At 37.6% G+C, this 21,195-nt stretch overlaps 1 protein-coding gene and 1 long non-coding RNA gene across 8 annotated transcripts in view; one reads left to right on the top strand and one right to left on the bottom strand.

Annotated features, from left to right (window-relative positions):
- The window catches only part of LOC113921861, an 80,771-nt gene extending 69,537 nt beyond the window's left edge, over positions 1-11,234 (top strand). The window contains exons 3-6 of one of the 3 annotated variants that reach the window (XR_003519846.2): positions 2,403-2,473; positions 4,506-4,564; positions 8,060-8,286; positions 10,486-11,234. This is a non-coding gene — a long non-coding RNA (uncharacterized LOC113921861). Of the gene's footprint in view, positions 1-2,402; positions 2,474-4,505; positions 4,565-5,526; positions 6,545-8,059; positions 8,287-10,485 lie in introns of those variants that run through there. The other 2 variants (XR_003519847.2, XR_003519845.2) reach the window with 2 other exon arrangements.
- Positions 5,142-21,195, bottom strand: part of MPP7 (membrane palmitoylated protein 7) — a 289,462-nt gene continuing 273,408 nt past the window's right edge. For all 5 annotated transcript variants that reach the window (XM_027593230.2, XM_027593227.2, XM_027593229.2 and 2 more), the window contains 4 exons: positions 11,243-11,336; positions 10,108-10,216; positions 8,429-8,572; positions 5,142-7,944 (listed from right to left, as the gene is read on the bottom strand). In XM_027593230.2, coding sequence (XP_027449031.2) covers positions 7,765-7,944; positions 8,429-8,572; positions 10,108-10,216; positions 11,243-11,336 — 527 coding nt within the window. In that variant the 3' untranslated portion in view covers positions 5,142-7,764. The remainder of the gene's footprint in view (positions 7,945-8,428; positions 8,573-10,107; positions 10,217-11,242; positions 11,337-21,195) is intronic.

Genomic DNA, 21,195 nt, shown 5'->3' with positions numbered 1-21,195 from the left:
GCCCAAGTCAAGTAAAATAGGTATACTTTGTTCAAAATGGTAGACCCACAAGCATGATAAATTTGTAAATCCAAAAACATAAAAGCAACTTTCTCCAAAGTTTAAGGTTAAAATCTCATCTATGTTGTGGAGGAAAACAAGTGGAACCCCCCCAAAATAAATTTTAAATGTAGTCTCTTGTTTTGGCTCACTCTATAAGTTCCAGAAATTTCTTTTTTCAGATTTTTAAAAAAATTTCCGGTATAGTGGGCACACACTGTTACATTAGTTTCAGGTGCTCCACAGTGATTTGGCAGCTCTGTTCATAATAGCTGTGCTCACCCCACGGAGAGCTACCATCTGTTACCACGGAGCACTATTATAACACCATTGACTATATTTCCTATGCTTTGCCTATCATCCCCATGACTTATTGATTCCATAACTGGAAGCCCTCTCCCTTACACCCCCACCGCCACCCCATCTTTGGCAACCATCAGTTTGTTCTATGTATTTATGGATCTATTACAGCTTGTTATTTATTTGTTTTGTGTGGGGTTATTTTTTAGATTCCATATAAGTGAAATCCTATGGTATTTGTCTTTGTCTGACTTATTTCACTTAGCATAACCTTTAGGTCCATCCATGTTGTCACAGGTGACAAGATCTCATTCTTTTTTATGGTTGAGTAAATATTCCTCTGTGTGTGTGTGTGTGTGTGTGTGTGTGTACACATCACTGTTATCCATTCACGTATTGATGGACACTTTGGTTGCTTTCCTTTCTTGGTTGTTGTAAATAATGTTGCAACAAACATAGGGGTACATATATTTTTTCAAACTAGTGTTTTCATTTTCACTGGTAAATACTCAGTAGTGGAATTACTGGACCATATGGCATTTCTATTTTTAATATTTTGAGGAGCCTCCATACTGTTTTCCACCACAGGTGCACCAATTTACATTTCCACCAACAGTGTGTAAGGATTCCTTTTTCCCCATATCCTCACCAACACTTGTCATTTCTTGTCTTTTTGATTCTGGCCCTTCTTACAGATGTAAAGTGATATCTCATTGTGGTTTTGATTGGTATTTCTCTAATAATTAGTGATGTTGAGCATCTTTTCATGTGTCTGTTGGCCATCTGTATGTCTTCTTTGGAAAAATTTATATGTAGGTCCTCTGCCCATTTTTAATTGGATTACTTGTGGGGTTTTTGGTGTTTAGTTGTATAAGTTATTTATATATTTTGGATATTAACCCCTTATCAGATATATGATGTGCAAATATCTTCTCCCATTTAGTAGGTTGCCTCATTTTGTTGATGGTTTTATTTGCTGTGCAAAAGCTTTTTATTTTGGTGTAGTCCTAATAATTTATTTTTACTTTCGTTTCCCTTGCCTGAGGAGACCTATCTAGAAAAATGTTGTTAAAACTGATGTCAAAGAAATTACTGCCTATGTTTTCTTTTAGTTTTATGGTTTCATATCTCACATTTAGGTCTTTAATTCATTTTGAGTTTATTTTTATGTATAAGAAAGTGGTTCAGTTTCATTCTTTCGCATGTAGCTGTCCAGTTTTCCCAACACCATATATTGAAGAGACTTTTCTTCCCATTGTGTATTCATGCCTGTTTTGTTGTAGATTAGTGAACCATATAAGTGTGAGTGTATTTCTGGGCTCTCTAGTTTGGTCTATAAAATCATTTGTTTCTAGTTCTGTAAAAAATGCTGTTGGTATTTCGATAGGGATTGCACTGAATCTGTAGACTGCTTTGGGTAGTGTGGACATTTTAACAATATTAGTTCTTTCCATTTGTGTCATCTTCAGTTTCTTTCATCAGTGTTTTATAGTTTTCCAGGTACAGCTCTTTCACTCCTTGGTTAGGTTTGTACCTAGGTGTTTTATTCTTTTTGGTGTAATTGTAAATGGGATTGTTGTCTTAATATCTCTTTCTGCTAGTTTGTTACTACTGTTTAGAAACACAAGCCATTTTTGTGTATTAATTTTGTGTCCTGCATCTTTATTGAATTCACTTATTATTTCTAATAGTTTTTTGGTGGAGTGTTTAGGGTTTTCTATGTATAGTATCACGTCATCTGCAAATAGAGTTTTACTTCTTCCTTACCAATTTGGATGCCTTTTATTTGTTTTTACTGGAAGCTAGGACTTCCAGTACTAAGTTGAACAAAAGTGGTGAGAGTGGACATCCTCGTTTTGCTCCTGACCTTAGGGGAAAAGTGCTTAGTTTTTCACCATTGACTATGATGTTAGCTGTGGGTTTTTCATATATGGCTTTTATCATTTTGAGGTATGTTCCCTCTAAACCCGCTTCTTGGGAGTTTTTAACATGAATGGATGTTGAATTGTATCAAATGCTTTTCTGTATCTATTGAGATGATTATATGATTTTTATGGTTCCAGAGAGTTTTCAACTTCAATCACTGTGTCTCACTCCAGGGCATGTTGACAGCTGAGCAGAAAGACCGCCTTTGGTAAGTGAAAGGGAATAGTAAGAGAGGCTTGAGTTACTCATGGATGCTGCTTTCCAGGTAAACAGCCTAACAGTGACTTAAACCCTCAGAACGTTTATATTTTTTCAGCTTTATTGAAGTATAATTGACCTATAACATTGCGTAAGTTTAGGGTGTACAAGGTGATGATTTAATACACGTATATATTGTGAGGATTGCCAACGGTGTTAATTAACACTTCCAACACCTCATATAATTACCTTCTTTTTTGTGTGTGTGGTGATAAAATCTACTCTTAACTATACTGTATAATGTACTTGAAAGTTGTTAACTATAGTCAGTATGTTGGACATTTGAGCCCCAGAATTTATTTCTCTTGTAACTGGAAGTTTGTACCCTTGACCAGCATCTCCCCATTTCCCCTACCCTCCAGCCCCGGGCAACGACCGTCCTATGTTCTGAGTTTGCCTTTTTCAGAATTCATATCTAAATGGGAACATAGTTATTGCGTTTCTCTGACTTACTCCATTTAGTGTGAGACCCTCAGAGTCCACCACGTTGCAAAACGCAAAATTTCCTTCTTTCTCATAGCTGAATAATATTGGTGTGTGTGTGTGTGTGTGTGTGTGTGTGTGTGTGTGTGTGTGTGTGTGTGTATCCATCCTTTACCCATTCATCTGTTGATGGGCACTTAAGTTGTTTCCTTGTCTTGCCTGTTATGAGTAATGCTGCAGTGAACATGGGAGTACAGATGTCTCTGAGATAGTGATTTCGTTTCTCGCAGATATATACCTACAAGTGGGACGGCTGGATCATAATGCAGTTCTGTTTTTAATTTTTTGAGGAACCTCCATAGTTGTTGTTTTCCATAGTGGCTGCACCAATGTACATTTCCATCAACAGTCCATGAGAACCTTTATTGTGTATTCAGCAATTAGTGGAAGGAGGTCCCAGGATCAGTTCAACAGCTCGACGATATGATGGATTTAGGGTTTTTTCTTTTTTCTACTCGGGCATTCCACAGACTGACCTGTATTGTCCTCTGGTTTAAGGTTGGGATTATGGCTGTCATATTGGCAAACATCATCACAAAATAATTGAAGTATCTCAAACAACAAAGGCATAAAAGATCTTTTACCTCACGCAATTGTTTAATCTTTGACAAAGTAAATCAGAGGAACAACTCTTATTCACAGCTTCTCCAACAGACATTACCTGGAATTGGGTAGCACGACCAACTCAGACTAATCCCTGCAAAGTGCACATTGCCTTGATTCATCACTAAGGACCGGGACTCAGGCGGACTAAACAAAATTGCATATTATGCTATACAAGTCTGCTTCTGATAATAGCCACTTTTTGTGGATTAACCAGTTCTTATAGGCATAGGTACAAGTTCTGTCTGAATGCAACAGCGTTTTGAGAAAGTTATTAACTGTGCATGCATAAAAAGGGTAAACCCTCTCCAAATTACCAAATCTCATGTTTCCAGCTCTGGCTCAAGTTATAGCAACACCAGGAAGCACAATGCAGTGAAAATAGCGTGGTTGCTATTTTATTAGATGAGCTAGTGAATGGAAATCATACAGATGTCTGATGATAAGCACAGTTTGGTTGGCAGTTGGTCCAGCGTCGGAGTGTGTGTGTAAGACAGCGGTTTCAAAAAATACTCCCTGCCCTCCAGGAGCTTGAGGGTAAGGATGCTTGCTCCTTTTCCTTTGGAAAGGAAGTGTGGCAGCAGAAGAAAGGGCATTAATACAATTAAGGGACATTTCTTTCAAATCAATAGAAGTTATATTGCATACCAGTGGCTAAAAATAAAAATCTGTTCACTTCCCAATGGAGGATTACTTAATTAGGTCCTGATGTATCACTTGGAAGTAATGGATGTTTTTTACATAATAAAACTGTCATAGAAATTATTAGGAAACTTCCAGTGAATTTGCTAATGGAGAGCTGTTTATATGGGGTGATTATAGAGCTATTTTAAAATTGTGTGATGTGAGAATAATCGCTATGACACAGGAGTTCACAGTTGTTGAATCTTTCCCAGGTTTTGTTCCAAGTACTTTACGCAGATCAGCTCTTCCATGCCCACAACGATCCCATGAGGTAAGCAGAATTATGATGTCCACTTTCCTGATCAGAGAGGCTAAAGGACTGTCTCAAGGTTGCAAAGCTGGTAAAAGGCAAAACCAGAACCTGAACTCAGGAGGTGTGGCTCCAGATCCCGTGCTCCCGACTGCTACCCTGTACAGTCTTTCCGTGGAAGCAGAGCTGGGGCTAACTCACCCAACTGTTGAAGCAAGGACACTGCTAATTAGCTGGTGTATCTAAGCAGGTGGCAGTTTGTCCTCATGTACAGCTAAATAAAAAAGTTCCGTTTTGCCTGACTGGAATTCAGGAACAGGATGTGGGTAATGCTCTAGTTCCTGACGGCGAGGAGAAGGGATGATCCCATCACGGGTGGGCCCCGATCGTCCACCCCTCTTTATTTCTCCGTTATCTCTAAATGGCTGCACTGTGTGGGGAGGAGCAGCTCTAGTGAGGTCCATCTCTCCAACAACCTTGTTAAATATGAAGTTTAATTTTAGACATGGCAAATTCAAATGAACCACTTGGTATCAGAGTAGAAAACAGAATTTGATCTACCATGGGAAACAATAGCCTAAATACCCAAGCGCAAGAACAGATTTGAAGATACTTTATTAAGATCAAAGGTTTTCCATTACATTTATTTAGAAATCCTTACTAGTCAAAAAGAAAATAAACAGAAATCCAGATCTTCAAGCAGCTTTTAATAACAGCTTTGTAAATCTATGAAGATTACAGGTTTGTTAATTTTAAATTATTACAATTTAGATACATTCAATCATTATACAATACCAGGAATGTCAGCCTTAAAGATATTAAGAACATCTATATAAGTAAAGCAACGGGAAAAAAATACTTCAATTTCACCTTTTTATTTTTAACTGACTCTAATTTAGTAATCACGGGAATATAAAATTTCCTGATCTTGGATTTTAAATATATGGACTTAAAACTACAAACATTCCTCTTCTCCCAAATAGTGGCTGACACTGTCTTGGGAGCCGGCCGAACTAGTACAGTGAGGAGCACTGTGCACATCTCCTTGCTGGAGGAGGTCTGGGTGCAGACACAAGAGTCCAGGGCCTTCCGCAGCAGTTATCAACGAGCCCTTGGCACTGCCTTACTCAGTTTTAACCTAATCTCTAAACATCACAATGGCCATGTAAACGTCACCTGCAAAGCCATGTACCTAATAAAAGATTTCTCGAATTGCTAGGGTGCCCCTTTTCATTAAAAACAAACAAACAAAAAACATTGTTCAGTTCTAGTGTGGAAAGGGAGAAAGGTCTGGACAGTTATATTTTTAAATAACACCCCATCACCACCGACAGCCAGAAGGACTCTGTTTCCACCACATTACACTACCCTTTACCCCCACAGTAAAGAATCTGGTTGGACTGCCTAAATTACTCAGACAATTGCCTAGATAATTATACATTTCCCATTACTCGTTGTACAGAAAGTTTTGATTTATAGGAGATCTTAGTGTTAAAAGAGGAGTCTATTCTACCCAGACACTCTGTGTAAGACTTGTATTTTCTTAGAGCAGCCATACAACTTTAAAGTATGGCAAACCAATCTTCCCCACGCCTTTAAAAATCTAAATGGCTTGCTATTGACTTTATAAACTTAGAACTCACTGTGTCTGGATCATGTTAAGTAACATTTAGTCTGATTGTTTTAGTGTGAGTGTGTATCAAGGCCATTACAGTAGTTTTTGTCTCTGTTTCTAACATGAAATTTGACACATCTGAAGGAAATCCAGTGGATAATGCTACCAAGTGCACAGTGCACATATAACACTTGTGGGCTATCGGTGTACAAAGGTCAAATATTTACATGGAATGTGGATCCTGACTTATAAAACTACTATTTTAAATTATGACATCTTTACATACAATTTATTTTATGAATAGCTCCATTTGATAATTAAAAAAATATGCCTTTCAAAGATTTCATAAATATATAAAATTTCACTACATTCTATTTTTCTTTAAACATGACATCTAAACTCTCTTTACAAATCAACAAAAAATATTTTCTGTTTGAAAGTCATAGATATGATTTTTGATTGGCAGGGTCTTACTGCATGCAAGAATGGCAAGACGTGTTCTCTTAAACAACTTACGGCCCTTTCTAGTATGCTGAAGTTCAGTAGTAACAAATAAAAATGAGAGCCCATCTAAATTATTTACAAGAGTCTTTCTTAAAATTCTTTAAAAATTGTAAGATTAGGATGGTACCTGACCAGTGTTGAGAATTATTCTGATGATGAAGAGGTAAGTTAACATTACACGGAAAGTTTTTCTAAAATACATCTTGGTGCAATTTAAATATATGATCAATTGCACATGTGAAAAATGATCATATTTTAACTATCAGTAACATGTAAAACATCTACTTTGAGAATAGGAATCACATTCTTATAATTTATTAGATGGTGACTCCGGAAATCCTGAGGATTTACAAATAAAAGTGTCCTTTGTAATCATTACTTGCCCCAAGATATCACCAACCTTACAAAGACTAGTACCATAAGGAAGGGCTTTGAGTTACTTATATAATCATTTTTTAAAAGTCCTATCTCCCCTCATTAAGTATTTGAGTCACTGATATGTAGTCTTAAGAGGTCTTCTCAAGCTATAACATGCAGGCCACTCACTAAGGCAAATGTGTCGTAATTCCTTTAAGAAAGATTTTTAAATACACTCCGACTATATTGTATATATGTAAGAAAAAGGTTGCGCTTTTAGAATAGTTAAGACGATGCCTTACTGTCAGCCTAGGTGAACCTATAGGGACCCATCCAAAGAAAAGCAAAGCTGTCCTGTTTGCCTGGAGCTGCTCAAGGCTGCTAAGCTAACACCTTCAACTGTTAACGTACCAACTTGATGGAGGGACCGCGTCTGAGACCCGCGGAAGCACTGAACTCCAGTATCAGTTCCCTAGCTGTTTCTCTCTAAAAAGTCCGACCTCATCCTGGAGATACAGCTGTTCAAAGCTCTGCTCAAAATACAGTACTGTGCAAATTTTGATTTTGGATCTTCTCAAATATTGTGTTCGGAGTAAGGCTGGATAAAGATACAAACAAAACCAACAGTTTTAAGCAAGACTGCTCATCTACAACAGTGATAAAGATTAAACAAGCCTACCACCTGCGCCGTAACGGATTTCATCATGCACTCTACAAGACAGATGACTGTGGGAATCTCCCTTCGTTATGAATGTAACCAGCTCACTGGAACCCAGTGGGCTTCTGTCTCTAATTTGTCAAAAGTTGTTTTTAGCTCATTGAATGCCACGGTGAGGTCATCGTTTACTATAATTTTGTCAAAAAGATGACCATACTGATTTTCCATTATCTGTGCAGATTTAATCATTTCCTGAAAGTCTTCTTCCTGCAAAAGGAAGAATTAAAAAACTTTGGTTAACCAGGCAATTATATCACTTTACATGGATGCAGACATTTCCACAGCTGGTTTATCAAATGCTATTCTGTGTTTATTCTTTCAGCCACAAATGAAAATGACCCTCTTGAACTGCAAGTTCTTCAGAGGTCATACCTTCTGATGTCCTCTCTCGGATCTGCTCAACTGCTTGCACAGAATCAAAGTTCCCACCTTTCGTGAATTTCAGGATTGTCACTCATTCACTTATTATTACAGGGATATTTCAGTCAATATAATTCGAAGATCTATTCATAGAAGCACAGAAAGCCAGTACAGCCAATCACTCAAAACGTATGTACCCAAATACAATTCTGTCTTTTACCGGGTTTTGGATCACAGCATCTACTACACCATGTCTTCCGAAGGTAGTGGCTCCCACATGTAGGATTTCAAGTACCACTTACACCTTCTTACTGAGCATCACTGTACTTACTGTAAAGGGCTTTGCAGCACCTTGGTCATCTCTGCTTGAAATAATCTTCGCATTTTTTCTTGTCTCCCTCAAACGCTCTATTGATGGAGGCTTTATAAATATCACGTAGGGCTTAAATTCTAGGGTCCTTAAGTGCTTCACTGTCTGCAAGGAAGAAAATAAGTCTTATTTCTTCATAATGTCATGAGTGAATTTTATAGTAAAACCAGAGTTTCTTTCAAAGGAGAAAATTCCTTAAAATTATCTAATTAAGGCCAGTAGCTCTTTCAATATTTTATTCAATCAGTTGTTGACAATTAAATGTCATAATTATATGCCCCTGAAAAAATGTTGGAGAATATAACTTGCCTTTTAAAATGTTTTGAAATATGTCATAATTCATACTGGACAGAAGCAGCTAAAAATATCATAAAACTGATTTTTAAATCAAATACTCAAAAGATGCTATGCGTTAAGGTCTTTCAGCCATCCCACCTGAGCCTCTTCCTGATCTCAAATAGGAGTCTGTCATTCTGTCTGTCTTGTTTGCCATTCTGTCCTTTGGAGTGTCCTAAAAGGGCAAGACTTCTGCTTTCCATGAAGCTTGTCAACATTCTCCCATCAAAATAGCTTACATTATTTCCGCTATGCTTCCGAGGACTCATCCACAGTCGAGGGGGAATGGCAAAAGGGCGAGAGTGGAGGGAGCCTCTTGACCTGTGTGTCAGGGCCTCCGCAGAACCTAAGTACAGACCACAAACTCCCCTGAAAGGTTATGGTGGGGTGTGGGGGTGCAGCCGGAGGAGCCATATGTCCGGAGGGCTAGTGAGGCTCTCGGGACGGAGAGCTGGACCTGCACCGAGGGAGCTGGACACGACTAGACCCTGGCACAGAGCTGGCTGCACAAGCAGGAGTAGTCTACTCATCGCCGGTGCCCACGTGAAGGGGTCAGCTGCCCTACTGATTCTTGGGGCGCTTTGACTCCAGATTCATCTTCCTGAAGAAGAATGAAGGGCTTCTCCAGGCCACTCTGGCTCTTGGAGGTTGTGTACCCATCAGTGGAGCAAGACTCCGTGGCCCCTGGGTAACAGGGAAAACGCTATGGGTAGGGTCTCTGCTGGAGGAGATGTGGTTCGGTAAGAATGGAATGGCTTCATCCACTGGCATCCTCAGTCCAAAGTGTTCCTAAGTGTTCCCCGGCTGCCGGCAAATATTCAGCTGACAGCCGCAGGAAGGATCTCATTCAGTTCAATTCCTGTGAAATGCCCCACAGCTCCATGTAGGGGGTGTACGCTTCTAGGATACGTAGAGACTCAAAATGAAAGAAGGCCAAAATGTCCATTGTAAAAATTACAAACACTTATACTTAACACTTAAAAATCCATTATACACGTAGCAATGTATTTTACACAGAAGAAATACCTAAGAGTCTTGTACTTGGCTAACACGGAATATAAACAAGAGTTACAGACAGATCTTGTGGCTTCCCCTAACTCCTCTTTTCTAATATTATGGGCCTTTTTTATTTTCCTCTCACCGGAGACTTCTCAAGTTACATTTAAATGCTTTTGTCATTAGGAAAGCCACAGATATGCCCCAAGTGAGCAGCCTTCAGATTTACCCCCAGACTGGAAGGTTCACATGGAGTGTGGCAGCTCACATGGGCCAGAATGGTACTGAATAGTTCATTGTTGGCTTACGTGAGGCTGAACATCCAACAAACAAACTTTGTTTTTAGCCAGGACGGACCGCACGGAGTCTATGCTTGTGCCGTAGTAGTTGTTTTTATATTCACCGTATTCAATAAACCTGTAGGAAATCAGAGGCATTTGGGAATTAATTATAGATATAAGTGGAAAGACATAATTCAAATATAGAAAAGATTTTTGCTGAACATGTAATTTTTTTTTTTTTACTGTGTTCAATAAAATAAGTAGGGCCAAGTCCTCCAGAATGTCAATTTTAAAAAATCTTGTATTTTACATTTTCAAATCAGTAACACTTGCTTGTATTACACTTAAGCAGAAAAAAAGTACTTCAGGCCAGCAGTACTCTGTTTTCCATCACCTCTTTTTCAGAACTAATGCAATGCAATAAAGCAGTGAATAAGCCAAACAACAGAAACTACTGAAATTTCACCGCACGCTACAGAATAACCACGCTCAGCTTTAGAACGACAGGAGGGACTGCCTGGTGGCTAATGGAAGCGGGGCAGCCGACTACGTGCTATAAAAACACAACCGCTGTGCCAAACGTGGAAAAAAGCATTTTGATGTTTCAATAAAATCCCCAAATCCCCCATTAAAACACACATTGCTCCCTGATACCTTAAAATATTCACGCTGAAGCAAGTGGAGGACCCGGGGAGGTGGGGGGTTAGAGCTGGCCAAGGGACATGGTACAAGCAAGGTGATGAACAGTAATTTAATTTTTTGAAGAGCCAATGAGGGAGAGAGGTGCATGCGGGAGAGAGGGTTGAACGAGGGATCTATTACATCGTTGTTAGTTTTTTAAAGAAAATTCTATTCAAATTCTATGTTAAGATGCAATGAGTGGGGTGGAAAGAGGTCACAATAATATACGAGCAACATTCCCTCATCCTTCAAAATAATTCCTACCCATTGAACTTACCAGAAACATAGCAGCTCTAGGTTATTAAAAAATTACAGGTGAAGACTGGTAACACCTACTAACTGAATTATCACCTTTGTATCCGTTTCAGATATTATAAAACTTAAAATTTATTTCAAACGGAAGGGAACCCTCAGTTCCCTGAAACTGGATACAGAGGCACAGGCTTAAAAACAAGAGTCACACAAAAAAACTGCCACATACTTGTTATTTTGTACATCTGTCTCGAACAAATGCTTGGAAATGAAAATATATTCCACACCATCGCTCTCCTGGCTTCTTCTTGCTCTGGTCGTGTCTGCAATTTAATTAAAAAGAGTTTACAAAAGTTTTCATCAGCTACCCTAAAGAAGACGCTAAAAAAGAAATCGTCATGTATTAAAGTATTTTTCAGGGCATCTGGGTGGCTCAGTAGGTTAAATGTCTGCCTTTGGCTCAGGTTATGATCCCACAGTCCCAGGATCGAGCCCTGCATCAGGCTCCCTGCTCAGCAGAGAGCCTGCTTCTCCCTCTGCCCCTCACCCTGCTTGTGCTCGCGCTCTCTCTCAAATAAATAAAATCTTTAAGTAAAATAAAAAAATAACGTGTTTTTCATAAACCAGATTTAAAAACTTAGAAAAAAGCAAATTGATTAAATAAAGTGTCATTCAGATTTTCTCTACCGATATGAAAGCGCAACACTAATTTGAATGTGGATTCAAAATTAAATTGCATTGTGTCTGTGCTATTCATTATTTTGAAGGTTATAATGTTAAATAAAAAATAGTATTTTTACCCAAGGAAAAGCTCCTGTCTTTTGTAGGTAATATGCTTATTACCATATTTACTGATCTTTATTCATTGAAGCAAGCCTAATGCCTACTAGGTTGTAAGGTAAACTCTGAAATTATTTTACTGTCTTCCATACACAGCACATAGTAAGTATGCCATCAATGTTTTGTTTTTCTAATTGACTGAATTCGAAGACTCTATGTGCTATTCATTCCTCCTTTGCAAAATTATAAACACCTTCTTAGAATACAACTGAACTTCCAAATGTTCAGTAATGTTGCCTATCTGCTACTAAGTTCTAATGGAGCAGAAAATACAGGATTAACTGTAAAAACATAACCAAACCTAAGGAGTTGCATGCTGATGGGGCAAACAAAAAACTGACCATAGACCATCCTTCCTGTGGATTTCAGCTAAAAACTTTGGGCCCAGACAACTATCTCAGCACTTTGAAAATTAATAAAAAGCAGGTAGACTGTGGAGAGGAATCAACCTGCATGGGGTAGAGTTTTAACTTTTATTTCTTCTTAGCTTTGCCCTGAGGGTGGAACATTTGCAGAGCATCATGCTGTTCTGTGTGACTAAATTCCAGTAGGAGCCCTTTTTGGTGAAAAGAACCAAGAAAAAACAAAAAGCCCTTACAAATTGAAGAGTGTGGAGGTAATCCAGGAAGACTGGGTGAAGAAGATACTCTAAAGCTGTGAAGGAACCAAGACTAGCTGAAGAATAACCCCTGAGCGAAACACTTGCAGTTCAGACTCAAGGTAACACAGCAATATTTTCATATGTGAACTGAGATTAGAATACACAAGTCTCAGCCTAACCCGTGAATAACAGCAGTACAGAACACCCCCAAACCAATGTAGAAAAGGCTTAGAGAACCGAGCCGAGATTTGAACTATGCACACAACTACCAGACTCACCCCTGAACCACATGTGACAGTGAAGACCCAAATCAGTGTAGCAAAAACTTAAGAGAAGTGAACTGAGATTGAAACCACAACTCACAGAAAATGAGACAGAACTTGCGGTATGAACCTAAAAGGGTGATTACTTGCTAAAATGAAAACATTCTCCAGAATGTTGACTCCCCTCCACCATCTTCCTGCTTTACTCATTTTCAAAGTGCTCCAACCGCTATCTCGGGCCCAGAGTTTTTAGTTGTAATCAGCAGTAAGGATGGGCTATATCCAGGTTTTCACTTGCCATGTTGGCATTGCAACTCCTCAGGGTTTTTGTTTCTAAGTTAATCCTGTATTTTCTGCTCCATTGTAAGCAGGACCTAGAGTTGATACAACACTGCATTCATAACATCCAGAATGCAATTTAAAATCATTTAATATAAAAGAACCAAGAAATTATGACTAATTCTCAAGGGGAAAATGGTAGATGGCAACTCTGAATGACCCAGAAGTTAGAACTACCAAAGAATTCAAGAATTTAAGAACTTATGTGTTTATAACTGTGTTTTATAAGGTAAAGGAAAACACATCTGAAAGGAATGGAAATATGAATTCTCAGAGAAATAGAAACTATAAAGGAGAACGAAATGGAAATGTTAGAATGGAAATATACAATATCTAACAGAAACAAGTTGCTAGATGGGCTAGGTAGCAGAATGGAGAGGACAGAAAAAAGTCGATGAACTTGAAGGTAGATCAATGGAAATTATAAAATCTGAGCAACAAAGAAAAAAAAGATTGAAAAGATATAAATGGAACCCGAGGGACCTGTGTAATAAATGTGTAATTTGGATGCCAGAGGAGACGAAAAAGATATTGAGGCAAAAAAAAAAAAAAATGTATTTGAAGAAACAGTGGCCCCAAACTGCTAAAATTTGGTGAAAGACATATATTTTACAAATTTCAGAAGCTCAACAAATCTCAAATAGGATAAATTCAGAGAAGAATCATGCCTAGACACATCAAAACCAGAGTAACTAACAGCCAAGGATAAAAAAAATCTTGAAAGCATCCAGTAAAAACCAATACAGTACACATGAGGAATAATGATTTCAGTGACTACAGATTTATTATAAATCGTAAAAACAAGAACTCAATGAAATAATATCTAGACTTAAAGTACTGAAAGAAAAGAACTTCACCTAAAATATCCTTCAGGAGAAAAAAGCAAAACAAACACCTTTTCAGAAGAAGAGAGACTAAGAATTCATCAGCATATCTGTTCTAAAAGAATATTCAAGGAAGTTTTTAGGCTAAAAGGAAATGTTAAGAAGGAATTTATATCTTCAAGGAATGAAAAAAGAGCAACAGAAAGAACAGCTGAGTAGAAATAAAAGTCTGTTTTTTCCTCTTACATTAAACATACATATATATATAATATAGACATACATATATATATAAAATATATATACAACTGATTTTTTTTTTAAGATTTTATTTATTTGACAGAGAGACAGTGAGAGAGGGAACACAAGCAGGGGGAGAGGGAGAGGGAGAAGCAGGCCTCCCGCTGAGCAGGGAGCCTGATGTGGGGCTCGATCCCAGGACCCTGGGATCATGACCTGAGCTGAAGGCAGACATTTAACCGACTGAGCCACCCAGGCGCCCCACAACTGATTTAAAAGTTATAATATCTGGTAGTTTTCAATGTACGCAAACATAACACATTTGTCAACTAGAACAAAAAAGACTAGGAGAAAGGGATTTATATGATTGCAAGGTTTCTATATATTATGTGAAATTGGCATGAAGTTAACTCTAAGTAGACTGTCAATGGTTAGACACTAAGCATGTTGTAATCCCTAAAGCAACCAGTAACAAGTAATGCAAAGACATATAAGCAGAGAGCCAGTAAGTAAAGTGAAATGGAACACTAATAAACATTCAAATTAAAAAAAAGAAATAAAAAGCAAAAAAAAAAAAAAAAAAAAAACAAACGGGATAAACAGAAAAACTTAATCGTAGCTTAAATTTAATCATTTCCATAATTCAATAAATGTTAATTGGTTTATATACTCCAATTAGAAGGCAGAGAATAGGTGAAAAAGCAAGACCTTAGTACATGCTATTAGTTTATAAGAAAGACACATTAAAGACAGATTAGCTGAAAGTGAACAGACAGAAGACAGTATATGTACCATGTAAACAGTAAGCATAAGGTGCTAAAGTGGCTACTTTAGTATCAGACAAAAGAGACTTGAAGAAAAAGTATGACCAGAGACAAAGACGAATGTTTCATAATGATAAGAGAAACTTAAATTAACAATTCTGTATTTGTACACACATAATAACAGAACTTGAAAGTACATGAGGCAAAAATTGGCTGAGTTAAATGGAGAAATGGACAAGTTCACAATCAGAATGGGTTTTACTGCCTCTCAACAACTGATAGAACTAGACAAAGTCTCAGTAAGACACAGGGGATCTACACACCATCACCAACCTCAGGGGTCTAATTAATACCTGTGTAATACTACATCCAGTAACTGAAGAATACACATTATTTTCAAGTGTAGATGATGCATTTGTCAAAAGGTAGATCATATGCTGGCCCATAAAAAGTCGCAATGAATTTAAAAGAATCCAAATCATAAGGAGTAAATTCTCTAACCATAAAATAATGAAAAACTGATAATATCTAGGAAAACCTCAAATATTAAATAACACCTCAAAATAATTATGACTCAAAAATGAAATAATAAAAGTGAGCAAATACTGTGAAGTACATGAAGAATACAGTGCGTAGCAGGAAACTTAAGCCTTTACATACTTATATTAGAAAAGAAGACCTAAAATCAGTGAAAGTTCATCTTAAAAATTGCTAGAAAACAAAGATCAAAGTAAACCCGAGCCAAGGAGAAGTATACGATAAAAATTTAAAATCTAGTTACAGTGATTAAGAAAAAAAGAACGAAAATCACCAATATAAATAATGAAAAAGGAGTTATTACCAGAGATCCTATGAACATTAAAAAGGATTAGAGAATATTATGCATTACTTTATGCCAACATATTTGACAATTTAGATGACATGGATAAATTTCTTGAAAAGTATAAAGAATCAAAATTGAAACAAGAGGAGACAGTATCTGAACTACTGTATCTACTGAATAAATCTATTATTTAAAGATTTTATTTATTTGAGAGAGAGAGAGAGCACACACAAGCAGGGTTAGGACCAGAAGGAGAAGTGGACTCCCTGCTGAGCAGGGAGCCTGACATGGGACTTGATCCTAGGACCCCAGGATCATGACCTGAACCAAAGGCAGATGCCTAACCAACTGAGCCACCCTGGCACCCCTAAATAAATCTGTTTTTTAAAACCTTCCCCCAAAGATTCCAGGCCTAGATGGCCGATGAAGTCTGTCCACCATTATGAATGAAATAACACAAATCCTACATCAACATATTTTTGCATAAAGACGAATCACTGCTTAATTCCCTTTATGATATTAGTATAACCCTAATAGCAAAATCTAACAAAGACATTAGAAAACACTACACACCAATCTCCATCATAAATTTAGGTGCAAAAGTCCTTAACAAAAATATTAGCAAGTCAAATTGGACAATACATTTTTTAAAAAGAGATCATGACCAAGTAGTTTATCTCATGAATGAGAGGTTAGCCGAACATTTGAAAATCAATGGAATTCACCATATTAACAGAATGGATAATACATCATCATTTCCTAATGTATCCAGAAAGAGCATTAGAAAAAATTTCAACACCCATTCATGACAAAAAGTCTCCGCAAACTAGGAATTGCAGAGACTGCTTTCAAACAAATAACAGGGCCATCAATGAGTCAACATCATACTTAATGGTAAAAGATGGGAGTTGTTTTCCCTTGAGATCAGGAACAAGGCAAATCTGCTAAATAACATGAAAAAATAACTTGAAATGGATCAAGACCTAAATGTAAAATGTAAAACTATAAAACTATAAAACTATATAGAAAAAGCAGAATGTCTTTATGGTCCTGAGATAAAGGATTTTTAGAGCACCAGAAGCATAAAACATGAAATGATAAATCAGACTTTGTCAAAATTAAAAACTTCTGGTTTTTGAAAAACACCATTAAAAAAATGAAAAGGTGGGACGCCAGGGTGGCTCAGTCGGTTAAGCAACCAACTCTTGATTTTGGCTCAGGTCATGATCTCAGGATCTATGCCAGGCGCAGAGCCTGCTTAAGATTCTCTCTCTCCCTCTGCCCCTCCCCCACCTTGTGTGCACAGTCTAAAAAAAAAAAGGGCAATCCACAGATAGAAGAATATATGAATAACACATTTATCACATAAGGGACACATATCCAGAATACGTAAAGAATTCTCAAACTCAGTGAGACAAGGGAATTTTTTAAAAATGGGCAAAATATTTGAATAAGCACTTCACCAAAGGAGATGCATAAATGAGTGGGTCCACGAAATGATGCTCAACATCATTAGTCATTAATTAAATGCAAGTAAAATGAGATACCACTACACCCATATAGGCATACCTTGTTTTATTGTGCTTCGCAGATACTGTTTCTCATTGTTTTGTTTTTAAAACAAATTGAAGGTTTGTGGCAAGTCTATCAGCGCCACTTTTCCAACAGTATTTGCTCATTTGTGTCTTTATGTCACATTTTGGTAATTCTTGTGATATTTCCAACTTTTTCATTATTATATTTGTTATGGTGATCTGTGACCAGTGATCTTTGATGTTACTATCATAGTTGTTTTGGGGGGTGCCATGAACTGCACCCACATAAAATAGTGACCTTAATCAACAAATGTGTGTTCGACTGCTCCACTGACTGGCCATTTCCCCGATCTCTCCCCCTTTCCTCAGGCCTCCCCAAATAGGCCAATTCATAACCCTACAATGGCTTCTAAGTGTTCAAGTGAAAGGAAGAGTCCCACCTTCTCACTTTAAATCAAAAGCTAGACGTGATTAAGCTTAGTGAGGAAGGCATGTGGAAAGCTGAAACTGGCTGAAAGCTCTTGCACCAGTCAAGTTGTGAATGCAAAGAAAAATTCTTGGAGTAAACTAAAAAGTGCTACTCCAGTGAATACACGAATGGTAAGAAAGTGAAACAGCTGTATTGTTGCTATGGAGAAAGTATGAGCGGTCTGGAGAGAAGATTAAACCAGCCATGACATTCTCCTAAGTCCAGGCCTGATTCAGAGTAAGGCCCTGACTCTCTTCAGTTCTATGAAGGCCAAGAGAGATGAAGAAGCTGCAGAAGAAAAGTTGGAAGCTAGCAGAGGTTGGTTCATGGGGTTTAAGGAAAGAAGCCGTCTCCATAACAGAATAGTGCGAGGTGAGGCAGCAAATGCTGATGTAGAAGCTAGAGCAAGTTAGCCAGAAGATCTAACTAAGATCGTTAATGAAGGTGGCTACACTAAGTAGATTTTCACTTAAATGAAATAGACTTCTATTGGAAGACGATGCCATCTAGGACTTTCATAGCTAGAGAAAAGTCAATGCCTCGCTTCAAGCTTCAAAGGACAGTCTGGCTTGTTAGGGGCGAATGTAGCTAATGAGCCAGTGCTCATTGACTGTTTTGAAAATCCCAGTGCCCTTAAGAATTATACTGAATCTACTCTGCCTGTGCTCTATAAATGGAACAAAGCCAGGATGACAGCACATCTATTTACAACATGGCTTACTGGATATTTTAAGCCCACTGTTCAAACTTAGTGCTCAGAAAGATTCCTTTTAAAATAGGACTGCTCAGCAATGTCCACAATAGCCAAACTATGGAAAGAGCCAAGGTGTCCATTGACAGATGAATGGATAAAGAAGATGTGGTATATATATATATATACAATGGAATATTATGCAGCCATCAAAAGGAATGAAATCTTGCCAGTTGCAATGATGTGGATGGAACTGGAGGATGTTATGCTGAGCGAAATAAGTCAGAGAAAGACATGTGTCATATGATCTCACTGATATGAGGAATTCTTAATCTCAGGAAACAAACTGAGGGTTGCTGGAGTGGTGCGGGGGGAGGGATGGGGTGGCTGGGTGATAGACATTGGGGAGGGTATGTGCTATGGTGAGCGCTGTGAATTGTGTAAGACTGTTGAATCACAGACCTGTACCTCTGAAACAAATAATACATTATAGGTTAAAAAAAAAAAGATAGTAGGAAGGAAAAAATGAAGGGGAAATCGGAGGGGGAGACGAACCATGAGAGACTATGGACTCTGAGAAACAAACTGGGGGTTCTAGAGGGGAGGGGGTTTGGGGGATGGGCCAGCCTGGTGATGGGTATTAAAGAGGGCACATACTGCATGGAGCACTGGGTGTTATACACAAACAATGAATCATGGAACACTACATCAAAAACTAACAATGAGATGTATGGTGATTAACATAACACAATAAAATTTAAAAATAAAATAAAATAAAATAAAATAGGACTACTCACTGACAATGCACCGTGTCACCCAATAGCTCTGATGGAGATGTACAACAAGATTAAGGTTATTTTCGTGCCTGCTAACACATCCATTCTGCAGCCCATGGATCAAGGAAAAACCCCGAGAGGGATGTTTAAAAAAAAAAATACATTTTTTGTAAGGATTTGGTTGCCATAGATAGTGATTCCTCTGATGGCTTTGGGCAAAGTAAATTGAAAACTGAGTTACAGAAAGAAAATTTTCTTTTGGAAAAGATTTACCATTCTAGATGCCAGTAAGAACATTTATGATTCATGGGAAGAGGTCAAAATATCAACATTAACAGTTTAGAAGAAGCTGATTCCAACCCTCATGGATGACATGGAGGGGTTCAAGACTTGAGGGGAGGAAGTCACTGCAGATGTGGTGGAAACAGCACAAAAATTAGAATTAGAAGTGGAGCCTGAAGATGTGACTGAATTACTGCCATTTTGTGATAAAATTTTAATGGATGAGGAGATGCTTCTTATGGATGAGCAAAGAAAGTGGTTTCTTGAGATGGTGAAGAATCTGTGAAGACTGTTGAAATGACAGAAAAATATTTAGAATATTACCTAAACTGAGCTGATAAAGAAGCACAATGTTTGAGAGGATTGAGTAAAATGCTATCAAACAGCACTGCATGCTACAGAGAAATAGTTCATGAATGGAAGAGTCTATTGATGCACCAGACCTCACTGTTGTCTTATTTTATGAAGTTCCCATAGCCACCCTCACCTTCAGCAACCGCCACCCTGGTCAGTCAGCAGCCAGCCACCTCAAGACAAGACCCTCCCCAAGCAAAAATATTACTCACTGAAAGCTCAGATGATGGTTAGCATTGTTTAACCATAAAGTATTTTAAAATTAAGGAATATACGTTGTTTTTTTCAGACATAATGCTATTGCACACTTAAGAGACTACTGGGAAAACAAAATATTCATCTAAGCTGCTTCATTGCAGTATTTACTTTATTGTGGTGGTCTGGAACTGAACCCGTAATATCCCTGAGATAGGGCTGTATCACACGGAGAAAAATTTAAGAGGCTGTCTATACCAATTGTTGGCAAAGCTGCAAAAAACTAGATCTTGCATACACTGCTACTGGGCTGGAAAATGGTATAACCATTCTGGAAAATGGTTTGGGTAGGTTCTTAAAAAATTAAATATGATCCAGCCATTCTATTACTCCATACTTACCCAACAGAAACAAAAACATATGTTCATTAGAATATTTAGCTTATAGGTTTACGTGTAATAACCAAAAATGGGGGCAACCCCCAAATATCCATCAACAGGTAAATGGATGGATAAATAAATAACAGAATTTCCATACAGTGCAATACCACTGAGCGATGAAAAAGGATGAACTGCTGATCTGTGAAACAACCTCTCAAACTCATGCTGGGTGAAATAAGCCAGGCAAAAAGAATCTGGGAACATATTGTATAATTTTATTTATATAAAGTGCTAGATGATTCAAACTAATCTATAGTTTCAGAGTGTAGATTCATGGTTGCCCAAAGCCAGGGGTAGAAGGATGGATTACAAAATGCATGGGGAAATTTTTTGAAGACATGGAAATGTTCATTATGTTGATTGTAGTGATGATTTCATGTGTGTCTATGAATATTAAAATTGATCTAATTGTACATTTTAAATATGTGCAGCTTATTTATTCCAATTATATCTTAGTAATATAGAAAACAAAAGCTGAGGGAAGTGGGAAAAAGTACCTCAATACAAACCCGATTAATTTAAATTATATCTAAAATTTTAATGGACTTTTATTTAGTTACCAAGCATATTTTAATACACCATTCAGATCTCCTGAAACAGTTTTTCATATTTCTGCTCTTAAAGCACCAAGAAGTTATGCTATTTTTTTATGAAGTGTCACACCCTTTGCAGTAATAGCATGACATACTAATAAACTTAATTCTATCATAAAAGCTAAGAATGAATTTCACAACAGAAATAGACTCTAT

The sequence above is a fragment of the Zalophus californianus genome, chromosome 9 (assembly GCF_009762305.2).
Source record: "Zalophus californianus isolate mZalCal1 chromosome 9, mZalCal1.pri.v2, whole genome shotgun sequence".
Taxonomy (NCBI): domain Eukaryota; kingdom Metazoa; phylum Chordata; class Mammalia; order Carnivora; family Otariidae; genus Zalophus; species Zalophus californianus.
Note: the sequence above shows the minus strand (reverse complement) of the source record. Positions and strands in the feature narration are given on the sequence as shown.